This window comes from Dendrobates tinctorius, unplaced genomic scaffold (genome assembly GCF_039654945.1).
Source record: "Dendrobates tinctorius isolate UK_male_01 unplaced genomic scaffold, ASM3965494v1 ptg000133l, whole genome shotgun sequence".
Lineage (NCBI taxonomy): Eukaryota > Metazoa > Chordata > Amphibia > Anura > Dendrobatidae > Dendrobates > Dendrobates tinctorius.
The window spans coordinates 13855907-13868458 of NW_027361801.1; the positions used below are offsets into that span (position 1 = coordinate 13855907).

At 41.9% G+C, this 12552-nt stretch overlaps 1 protein-coding gene across 2 annotated transcripts in view; it reads right to left on the bottom strand.

The window, feature by feature from the left end:
- Positions 1-11671, bottom strand: part of LOC141048096 (interleukin-13 receptor subunit alpha-1-like) — a 212487-nt gene extending 200816 nt beyond the window's left edge. Inside the window, exon 1 of one of the 2 annotated variants that reach the window (XM_073543490.1) lies at positions 11455-11671. In XM_073543490.1, the coding sequence (XP_073399591.1) occupies positions 11455-11539 (85 nt within the window). In that variant the 5' untranslated portion in view covers positions 11540-11671. The remainder of the gene's footprint in view (positions 1-11454) is intronic. The other variant, XM_073543489.1, reaches the window with a different exon arrangement.
- Between the last annotated feature and the right edge of the window lie 881 nt (positions 11672-12552).

Here is a 12552-nt window from a genome sequence, read left to right on the forward strand (position 1 = left end):
TCTCCTGTTCTCCAAGAATTTTCAAAGATTATAGAGAGGGGTTCAAAAATTTCTTCTGCTATCTCCTTCAGTACTCTGGGGTGTAATTCATCTGGACCTGGAGACTTGAATTCATTTAGGTTAGCTAAGTGTTTCCTCACTATCTTTCTGTTTATAGATATCCTGGATTCTTCTATTCCCTTAATAGGACAGTGAATAACAGTTGATGTTACATTTCCTTTCTGAGAGAAAACAGATGCAAAATAGGAATTTAAAAGTTCAGCCTTCTCAACATCCTGTCTTACCATTTCATCATTTTCATCCTGTAAAAATCCTATAGCATCTTTGACTTTTCTTTTACTTTTGACATATCCCCAAAATCCTTTATTATTGCTTTTGACATCTCTTGCAAGCCTCAATTCATTTTCAGCTTTAGCTAATCTGATTTGTGCCCTGCAGGTTCTGCAGACAGCATTATATTCTTCTTTAGATATGCCTCCCTCTTTCCATTTTATAAACATTTTTTTCTTCCTTTTTAGCATGTGCTTAAGTTCTGTGTTCATCCATCCTGGTTTCCTTAACTGCTTCCTATTCTTCCCTCTTTTCGGAATTGTTAACAACTGTGCTTTGAGAATTTCATTTTTCAAGATTTCCCATCCTTCCTGGACATTTTTGTCTTTAAGGATATCCAGCCATTGGATCCCTCCAATTCTCTTTCTGAATCCCTTAAAATCTGCCTTTCTGAAATCTAACCTTGACGTCTGAGTCTTCACAGGTCTTCCGCCTCTAGTTATCCAAAATTCTAAAATAGCATGGTCGCTACCTCCTAGGGTCCCAGCCACTTTTACCTCCTCAACCATTTCCTCCCTGTTTATAAGGATTAGATCCAAGGTAGCAGTTCCCCTTGTTTTCTCCCTTACCTTTTGGAAGATAAAGTTGTCAGCAAGAGAGGATAAGAATTTCCTTGACCTGTTAGTTTTGCCTGAGAGAGATTCCCAACAAATGTCTGGATAGTTGAAATCTCCCATGACAACTATGTCATATTTTTTGGAGAACTTGGCCATTTGATGCATAAAGAGTTCATCCATATCTTCAGCTTGCACAGGCGGCCTGTAGTAAATGCCTACAATGGTGTCCTTTCCATTGTTCTGTCCTTGTATTCTTACCCAAACAGTTTCCACAGAACTCCCAGTCTCTGAAGCTTCAATCTCTGTGCAGATATACGCGTTTCTAACATACAATGCGACACCCCCTCCTCGTTTATCAAGTCTGTTTCTTGCAAATAAGTTGTATCCTTCTAGTCTTGTATTCCAATCATGTGTATTGTCCCACCAAGTTTCAGTGATTCCAATGACATCATATTTCTTTTCCTGTGTTAGTAGTTCCAATTCTCCTTGTTTGTTGCCCATGCTTTGTGCATTAGTATAGAAACATTTTAGTTTGTGATTGGTTTCTCTTTCTCCAATATTTTTATTAATTAGATTCTTTCGTTTTTGTTCTTCCTTTCCACTTCTAATAGCAGAGTTCTCAATAGCATTTGTCAGGTGTATGGCTTTTTCTGGTCTTTTGCTTCCCTTCCCATGTTGTTCTAGTTTAAAGCTCTCCTTACAAGTGTAGCAAGGCGACTTCCAAATACATGCTTTCCAGTCTTCGTAAGGTGCACCCCATCTCTAGCAAGTAGTCCATCGTATAAGTAGTTCACTCCGTGATCCAGAAATCCAAATCGTTGCTGACGGCACCATCGACGTAGCCAGTTGTTCACCTGCAGAATCTTATTCCACCTCCTTGTTCCATGGCCATCCACTGGGAGGATGGAAGAGAAGACCACCTTCTTCATAATAACACCTTGGCAGCAGACGTGCTGTCTGGGTGTTATGTTTGACACCAATCTCTCCTTTACCTCCCATATACAATCTCTTGCCTGCTCTTGTCGCTTACACCTAAAGAACATCTCTGAAATCCACCCTTTTCTTACCATGAAAACAACAATAACCCTCACTGTCGCCCTGATCAACTCCCGCCTGAACTAATGTAATGCTCTATTAATTGGCCTCCCCATCCCTCGACTTTCCCCTCTCCAGTCCATCCTTAATGCAGCAGCCAGGGTCATCCATCTGGCTAATCTGTACTTGGACACGTCCATTCTTCGCCAGTCGTTACACTGGCTGCCCATTCATTATAGGATCCAATTCAAAGTACTTTTTCTCACCCACAAAGCTCTCCACAGTGCAGCACCCCCCTACATCTCCTCCCTCATTTCTGTCTATTGGCCTAGCCGACCGCTGTGCTCTACCTATGCACTAATCCGTACCTCTCATTCCCGACTCCAAGACTTCTCCCGTGCTGCGCCAATCCTCTGGAATGCTCTACCCCAAGAAATTAGGACCAGCCACAACTTACACAGTTTTAGGCGCTATCTCAAAACACATTTGTTCAGAGCAGACTATCATGTTCCCTAATCAGTCATTTTATATGTAAGGGTGCGTGAGTAGATAGAGATAGTGAATGGGCTATCCCCCACTCCCTCAAGATGTCTGGACCATCATTGTAAATACATCAATGTAAATACACACCTGTACTTTGTATCTCCCCCACCTCATTGTAGATTGTAAAGTTCTCATGAGCAGGGCCATCTTATTTTGCTTTAATCATTGTATTATTGTTAAAGTTGTTACTTTTGACTGTTGTGTTTGAAACTGTAAAATTGTAAAGCACTGTGGAATATGTTGGCGCTTTACAAATAAAGATAATTATTATTATTAAGCAATGAACTGTGAAAGACATTGTGAATCTTAAGTGCTTGTGCTAGCTCAAGGAGAAAAGCTACAGGATTAATAACAGCGACCACCTTATACGGACCAATAAACCTGGTACGCAGTTTCCAGGAGGGAACTTTCTACTTGATGTTTCTGAAGGACAACCATACAGTCAGGCCTGTTTCACACTTCCGTTTTTGTGTCCGCCAAACGGATCCGTTTCCGTTTTTTTGACGGAAACGGATGCCAACGGATCCGTTTTTAAAAAAACGGATCCGTTTTTTTGACGGATCCGCGGTAACCGTAATGGAAGTCTATGGGACAAAAAAAACGGATCCTGCAAAAAATGGCGGATCCGTTTTTTTACGGAAAACAACGGATTTTGACGGATTTGAAAAAACGGAAGTGTGAAACAGGCCTAATTCACACAAAGGTCCAGACCTGTCATAAGCTTTTTTATCAGCGATATGTTTATATCTGTCTCCCATCACTTTCGAGTTGTTCTGTACCCCTTGGCATACGGAATAGAGAGACAAAGAAGAATGATCCTACTCAGGAACCCCCGAAGACTTATTCCTACTGAAAGCACAGAAATGAGGATAAAAACTATATGCACCAAAGAATAGTGACTGACGCGTGGACTCATGGCGACAATTATTTAGCGCAAATTCTGCCAAAGGTAAGTAACATAACCAATCTTCCTGGTTTTCAGAAACAAAACACCTAAGTATGTCTCTTAGGTTTGATTTATACTTTCGATTTGACTATTAGATTGTTGATGGAAAGCCGAAGAAAAAGATGGATGCACCCCTAGGCGAAAACAAAAAGCCCTCCAAAATGTTGACTGTTGTGAGTTCATTTTCCCCTTCACCATTGAGGTCTTATGAACTCCCTCTTCTGGTGAAGGAAGGTAGTGAGGCTGATTACAAAGCACCTGAGCAGAATGATGATGACTGGGTGACTAGGATTGCTGACTGGATATAAGGCAGCCAACGCCCTTCTGCCTTGCGGGTGATTTCTCTGAGGGATTCTTGGAGACCAGTCTGATTCCTGCTCCTCAAAAGCTAAGTTTTCTGCTTTACCTTCTGCATTTGTGTTTTGGTTTCGTTTTGCCTTGTTTTTCTGGATTTCTGCCTTTCCCTGCTGGGTGAGCTGAATTCCTTTTTGCTCTGTCTTCAGATAATACCTGAGTACTGATATAGTCTTTTTGAAGCCTAGCGTCTTCAGTGCTTTTTTCCCTATCAGCTGTTGGCTCTTGTTTTGATAGGGTTTTGGCGGATTACAGACAGCAGCTTTTCTATCCTGTCCTATCTAGTTAGCTTGGGCCCCATCATTTGCTCAGTCTATCTTTCTATCTGTGTGAGTGTTTTTTCATCTTGCTTCAGCATCATTATATGTTGGGGGCTGCCTATTGTTTTGGGGTCTGCTCTGGGGCAGTTTAGATTTCCCTTTCTGTCTTTAGGCTATGTAGTTCTCCGGCTGTGATCGAGGGGTCTAGAGCACCGTAGGAACCACCCACAGCTACTGCTAGTTGTTGTTGATAGGTTCAGGGGTCTGCAATCCGATAGCTGCCAACTTCTCTGGTTTTCTGGACTTAGCTAGTATTTCTGTTTTTGCCTCCTACGGTGACTCATTCATAACAGTTGACATATACAGGGTCCCCCGATCTGAGACCACATCGGATGGGAACCCCGTGAAGCTTCACAATCTTACTGATAAAATACCTGAGCCAAGGTTTTCGCATTTGGGAGAGCCGGTAATGCAATTAAGTGTGCCATATTGCTAAACCTATCCAACACCAACAAAATCACTATTTTTCCAGCATATGAAGGAAGGTTGGTAAAATCCTTATAAACATGCGTCCATAGTTTGTCAGGAATAACCAATGGTAGGAGAGCCCTGGGAGGACAAGTATGCGTGGTTTTAGAGCATGCACAAAAATTGCAGGTATACCCAAAATCAACAATGTCCTGATGCAACTTAGGCCACCAAAAATGACAACAGTGGAGGCCCAAAGTTGCTTTGCTACCTAGGTGATCTGCAAGAACTGAGCAAAGATGTTCTCCTAAGATTTTAAGACACAAATCAAGACACAAATCAATACCTTGCCCTCAAGATCTGACAAAAGTGACTCCATCATATAAATGGCTAACAAAGTGTGGGGGTTTCCTATTTAACTCCATCGACACCCAGAGATCATGATTGTGTGGTCCTGATGTTTGCCATGGCAATTAAAGGCCAAATAGCAGCCTTAGAGTCTGCTGGCTGTTGTAACCTGTTCAGAAGTGTGAGACATTTAGGGGGTAAAAATACACATCTTCATTCCTGTCATGCCACTTTGCATTAATTCCTGAAAAATCACCTGAGGGATTAATACACTACCTGTTTTCAATATGTTGAGGGGCGCTGTTTTTAAAAAGGTATTACTTTTGGGGGGTTTATAATATATATGACCCCCAAACTCACTTTAAAAATGGACAGGTCCCTAAAAAATTCATTTTGTACATTTCCTTTGTAAGGAGGCTAATGGAAGATATGTGTCGCAGAGACGGCTGCTCACTGCAATGCAATCTGAAGTATTTTGCTTTAGTGAACATAAGCACTAGGATGTTGTTTAGTGCACCTGGGTCAAGGTTGCGTGTAGCTATGATAGATGGGTGGGTCTGGCTACCGATATTCCTCACCTGTGGGTGTGGTTACAGCCTACAAAATGGACATGGTTTGTGGCTGGAGGTGTGGAGACCTCCATGGTCTGTGTGCAGAGAGGGAGAAGCCTTCCTGTGTGTGGGGTTCCAGACTGAGCCTACCTGCTGGACATTGCTCAGCCTGTGTGCCCACAGGCCTGAGGGAGCAGAGCCCGGCTAAGGACATTTTGTGTTTTGCCTGCTTTAAAGGCCGTTTACCATTTGTTGTTGCTTAGGGGTTTATGGAGCAAAGAAACCTGCACAGACTTTTTTAAAGAAGCACGCCTCCTGTTTTCCTCTGGCATACCTGAGTGAGTACAAATCCCTAATGAGAAATTGCTGCTGCATTTTTAAACCTCCTAAAATGCAAACAAAATAAAATAATATTTTACAAATGGTGCTGATGTGAAGCAGACATGAGGGAAATGTTATTTATTAATGTTTTCTGTGGTGTGAATATCTGGATTAAAGGGAAAATTAAAGTTTGAAAAATGTAACTTTTTTTTACATTTTTGTAAAATTTGATATTTTTTATAAATAAACCCAAAACATATTTACCTAAATTTACCATTATCAAAAAATATTATGTGCCATGAGAAAAACAAATCTCAAAATCACTGGGATTTGTTGAAGAATTCCAGTTATTACCACATAAAGTGACACAGGTCAGATTTGAAAAATTTGGCTTGGTCACACAGGGGTTAAAAGAAGTATTTAGAAATATAATTTTTATTGACACATAAAGAACATAAACACTGAAAAAAATAAGATGCTTCCAGTGTGAGAGACACACTATGCAGTGCATATGAGTGAAGACATCCTATACACCAATAGTGTCTCCCTACTTTAATCAGAATATAATGTTACACCTGTAAATTACTAGATGCAAATTAAGTAAGAAGTGTTGCTCAAAAGTGTGAAGGGCCCACAAGTGCTGTCTAATACATTAATAAAAGAATTACAGTGCATAGTGCATATTAGTGTGAATCCCCATTAACTCAAGTGATATAATGTAATCCTATGGTAAAGAAAACGAAAGAGACGATTAACTTGCATGAAGTCAATACACTACCAATAATATATACCACGGATTAGGAGATCAAAGGGTATTTGTGTGGATCATGAATGGATGTATCATTACAAGTGACAACCTGCGTTAGAACTGCTGTATGTAATGAAGAGAAAGACAGACAATTATGTCAGCTGTGAAGTTTGTAAATTAACAGTTATGAGCGTTAGAGATGGCCAGTATCGAGATTATCACTTAAGGGAGTGCCTCCGGCTGGATAAGTCACATTCATCAGGCATAGACTAATACAAAATCTGAAGAATCACATATATACATACATACATACAGTACATACATACACAGCAAAGAAATAATGCAATAGATAAGACAAGTGACGTGAACTAACAGAACTATCATTATGGAAGAGGGATAAACAGTTGTGGCCATAAATATTGGAACAGTTCATAGATAATGAGTGTGAAAAGCTACAGGAACCTTTCCTTGCAACAAGAAAAATGTAAAACCTGTCCAGTTATAATAATATATAAGATAAAGATCCCCAACTCACATCAGGACTACAAGATCTCATGTACTTTCAACTGCATCATATCTAATGTGGTGTACTTAATTATTCGTACCAAATGCCCAAGTGGGGGTCTGTATGTAGGGCAGATGGCGTGCCTCACAGGGCCGTAGGGTACTCGGTACCGGGCCGGTTCTTCAGGGAATGGTGCGGCGGCAATGACCCGGTCCGTGGCCCTGGGCGTCCATTAAAATAAATGAGGAAGAAAATTTGTGGGGTATTAATTCATGATGCCACCCGTGGTGTTCGGCAATAAGGGGATGGCTGACGCTGCCTAAGGAGACCGCTGGGGCCATTGGTGATGCAGCAGAGTTGTTACAGCTCTCCATGGGTAGAGCTAGGCCCCAGGGCAGTTATAGTTCTTATAAGAGATAGTGACATTGGTGTGCAGGACTGAGGGAATAAAGAATTACTGCAGACAAATGAACTGTAGTTTCCTTTACCTTTACTTGATGGTTTGGAATGCAGACGGGAGCACTGCTAACAGATGGAGATGGAGATCCGGACAGCCTGGAAGCAATTTAGGATCCCCTAAGCCAGATGGAGTTGGAGGCCTCCTTGCTGCGCTATCCTCTGAGGTCCTTGCTGCTTAAAGCTACGCTTGAGCCTCTGTTCCTTATGGTCCTAGTACTTGCCCGTATGGCAGGCAGCTTGAGCCTTTTGCAGGTGTCGCTCCTTTGTGGAGGCTTCGGGCTCTGATATGCTGCTATGCCCCTAGTGTCTGATGGGTCAGGGGACCTGCAGTTCCCTGCCCTCCTGATTTGTCTGCTGGGACTGTTGTACCCGTGCAGCCACGGACTCTGGTGTCCGGTTCTAGGGTGAGCTTGGTCACAGCTTCACTCCCCAGGTTTTCCTAGACTTCTCTCCTTCTCTATAACTCTTCTTTTACTCAGACTGCAACTCTCATCTGGGGGATGAGCTCCTCACTCTTCCAGTCCCCACCACTGACTGCCTAACCCTGCCTCCAGGCCAGAACTAATAGGGAAGCTCCCCTAAATCCGGGTTTTGAGCTCCACCTTCTGGTCTGGAGCCAGGAAAAGTGTTGAATGCTGATGTTACCTGACCAGGGAACTCCTCCTTGCTTCCAGGCATGACATCACCCCCTGTGAGGGAGGCAATGCCACAGTGGCAACCAGACTCCTGGGGTGCCACAAAGACATGGCAAAAACTTAGAACAAGGATGAATTCTCACGTCCACACAATAAGGAAAAAAAAAGAATGGATCTACCTGTGGCCAAACATTTTTGTATTCCAGATCACAACACCATGGACATGAAATTGCTTGTACTAAAAGGTAACTTCAAATTTGAGAGACAGGAGGGTCTGGAAGTATAAACTCATGACAACTAGAGTTGAGCGATACCGTCCGATACTTCAAAATATCGGATCGGAATGGATCGGCCGATCTTTAAAAAAAGTATCGGTATCGCCGATGCCGATACCGGAAGTCCCATTCAAGTCTATGAGACTTCCGGTATCGGAATTGTAAAAACCCTTTCCTGCCCTTGTACAGCCTCTCGGGGGTCTGTACGGGCCTTCCGGGGGCCTCTGCCGGCCTGCCGGGGGTCTGTGCCGGCCTGCCGGTGGGCTGTGGGGGTCTGTACCGGCCTGCCGGGGGGCTGTGCCGGCCTGCCGGGGGGCTGTGCTGATGTCGGGGGTCTGTGCCTGCCGGGGGTCTGTGCAGGCATCGTCCGATGGGACTACAAGTCCCATCGGGCGATGCCTGCTACCATGACAGTGATTGACACATTAGCCAATGATGGGACAGTAGTAGTCCCATCATCCGGCTAATGTGTTAAATGTAAAAAAAAAAAAAAAAAAAATACTACATACATACATACTACATGCATGCTACATACATACTACATGCTACATACATAGTACATATATACTACATGCATGCTACATACATACTACATGCTACATACATACTACATATATACTACATGCATGCTACATACATGCTACATACTACTATGTATGTAGCATGTAGTATGTATGTAGCATGCAGTATGTATGTAGCATGCATGTAGTATATATGTAGTATGTATGTAGCATGTAGTATGTATGTAGCATGTATGTAGTATGTATGTAGCATGCATGTAGTATATATGTAGTATGTATGTAGCATGTAGTATGTATGTAGCATGCATGTAGTATGTATGTAGCATGCATGTAGTATATATGTAGTATGTAGCATGTAGTATGTATGTAGCATGCATGTAGTATGTATGTAGTATTTTATTTTATTTTTTTTTAAACATTTAACACATTAGCCGGATGATGGGACTACTACTGTCCCATCATTGGCTAATGTGTCAAACACTGTCATGGTAGCAGGCATCGCCAGATGGGACTTGTAGTCCCATCGGACGATGCCTGCACAGACCCCCGGACATCAGCACAGCCCCCCGGCAGGCCGGTACAGACCCCCACAGGGTGCACAGACCACCGGCAGGCCGGCACAGCCCCCCGGCAGGCCGGTACAGACCCCAGGCAGTCCACACAGCCCCACGGCAGGCCAGCACAGCCCCCCGGCAGGCCGGCAGAGACCCCCGGAAGGCCCGAAATGACGGCGCATCATGATGCGCACACACCGCGCATCATGATGACGTCATTTCGGCTGTCAATCAACTTTGAACTTCCGATTCCGATGCCCGATATTGAAAAAATATCGGATGTCGGTATCGGAATTCCGATACAGCAAGTATCGGCCGATACCCGATACTTGCGGTATCGGAATGCTCAACACTAATGACAACCTTTGACACACTCAGTGCAGGAATGAATGTGTCACATGGATTTATGTCTTTTTACATCAATTAAGGAATTTGCTCATCAGACCTTGTGGGGGCATCACAACACAGAATCAGACCCCAATCAGAGGACAATAAAAGTTTCACACTTCTTAATTATGAACTGTTCCAATATTTAAGGCCACAACTGTCTTATTTATTGCATTATTTCTGTGCTATGTATAAATATGTGATTCTTCAGATTTTGCATTAGTCTATGCCTGATGAAGAGACCTGAGTAGTCTTAAAAGCTTGCAATGTTACCATCTTTTAAGTTAGCCATTAAAAGATATCAATTTGAAAGAGATAGATACACACATGGTCAAAATTGTTGGTACCCCTTGTTTAATGACAGAAAAACCCACAAAGGTCACAGAAATAACTCGAATCTGACAAAAGTAATAATAAATAAAAAATCTATGAAAATGAACAAATGAAAGTCAGACATTGCTTTTCAACTGTACTTCCCTCTATGTTAAACCTTTTGCTAATGTTATATTTGTCTTGTTTGCTTTAAGCTGCATAAAATTGGTTAAAAATAGTGAGAATTTCCCCACGGGCAAAGGAATATATTCTTTTTTATATATTTTGAATTGAATAAAGGGAGTTATATTCAATTTAAATGTGTGACGGACAGAAAAAAAGATCTAAAGATCCTGGCAGAGAAGTGCTTCCGATTTTGTACAGAATTAAGTAGAGGAAAACAGAGAGTCCTGCACAGCACAAGGGATCACATTATAATCATTGGGGCTCAGAGCTCTGGTACCCCCACATTTGGAAAACTGTGACAAGTTTTCTGATTTTCCCTGTGTCCCGACTATAGAATGCGTAGTGGCCAGCACTGGTAACACTCAAGCAAATGGAGTTCACTGTGATTTTCTACATACAATGGGGAAAATAATTGTCTGATACTCTGCCGATTTTCCAAGTTTTCTCACCAAGCTGGTTGCCTATTGTTCTGTAGACCATCCCAGCCTTGTGCAGGTCTACAATGTTGTCCCTGGTGTCCATAGACAACTCTTTGCCTTGGTGGAGAGGTTTGAGTGTGATTGATTGTGAGGACAGAGGTCATTTATACAGGTAACGAGTTAAAAACAGGTGCAATTAACACAGGTAATGAGTGCAGAGTAGGAGGGCTTCTTAAAGGAAAACAAACAAGTCTGGGAGACCCAAAATTTTTGGCGGTTTGCGGGTGATCAAATACTTATTTCATGCAATAAAATGCAATTATTTAAAAATCATACAATGCAATTTTTTTTTTTTTTTTAGATTTTGTTTCTTACTGTTGAATTGTACCTACAATAAAAATTACAGACTTCTTCAGCTCTGGTTTCCTACCACACTCCACAGACATGAGTATTGAAAATTTAGATTTTGAGCCCCAATGGAGACAGTGATGATGATGTCTGTGAAGTGCTGCGGAATATAATGGTGCTATACAAGTAAAGCATAACAGTAATAAGCATACATATATACATACACTGACATTTTCTAGCTGTTTCTTTTGCACATGTGCTAATTCATATATTTTGGGTAGAAGTAGTTACAGTTCTGTTATCTTAACCTTCACATGCTGAACACGTTTTTAAGAAGAAAAAAAATCACAAAATGAAAATAAAGATTTCAAGTGGAGATAAATTGTACTCACTCATTTCAGATGCCCTGGACTGTAAAACTAGGTTCAGTGGAAGCAGTAAGCATAAAAGAGCAGTAAAGCAGCAGATTGTTCTCATTTTTATGACCCGTTCCTATAACACCACAATCTTGAGAGTGTCTCCGTCATAGTCTAACACACGTTCTGTGAGTAGTAAATGAAGGAAAACTTTCATGTTCCCAAAAAACTGACTTCCTGGAATTTTCTACATAGTATCCACCCATTGACAGCTCTATTCCCTCCTACAAGTTTAGATGACTTCCTCCTGCAGAAATTGTGTTTTGCAGTCCTACAATATGACAAGTGCCTGCATTAAACAGGCTGCTCTGCCCCAGAGTCTGATAACGGATGCTGTGAAAAACTACAGAAACTGCAATCTTGTAGGCAAAAGAACACGGTACTCCAGAGAAAAAGGAAGGTTGTTCGGTGCTCAAGTAAGGTTTCCAACCCATAAATATGTACAAAAATACTTGGCACTCAAAAATGAAGAAGCAGTATATTCTTGCAATATATTCAAATGGTACAACTTCCCACCTCTGATTGCTGTCTCATCTGCTGCAATAGACTCTAATGGTAAAAATTCCCTCTGCTTGCTGTCTGTTGTGTCATCTGCTGCTTTACCATCTAGAAACATATTTTAATGTGTCTGCTAATTCATTGTTATAAATCATTTGGTGCATTGTACTTAAAACTCACAGTTGCATATCCATGACTGGGATCAGTGTAGATCTTATCTGGTGGAGGTGTTAAAACAGATGTTGCCAGACTGAATGTCTTTGATCACCTCAAGAAAAAAAAAACAAAAACCCTGGTGTGCTGACCCCAGCTGCCAAATTATCCTCAACCAGTTCCCACAATCCATCTCTTCTGACCCAGCAGTCTGGACTATAAATTTAGAACCATCCTTAGGAGTGCACGCATGTGGGGGTGCACACATCACAGAAGCAAAGCGGCACAAAGATAAGCGTCGTGATACAGCAGTTACTACATGGCAGTTAGTCATGGCAGGAGTCAGGTAACCCACAATTTGCTGTTCCTTTTATGCATGTGCTTTATTCCTATCCTCCTATGTAATCTTGCAATCCACTTTCA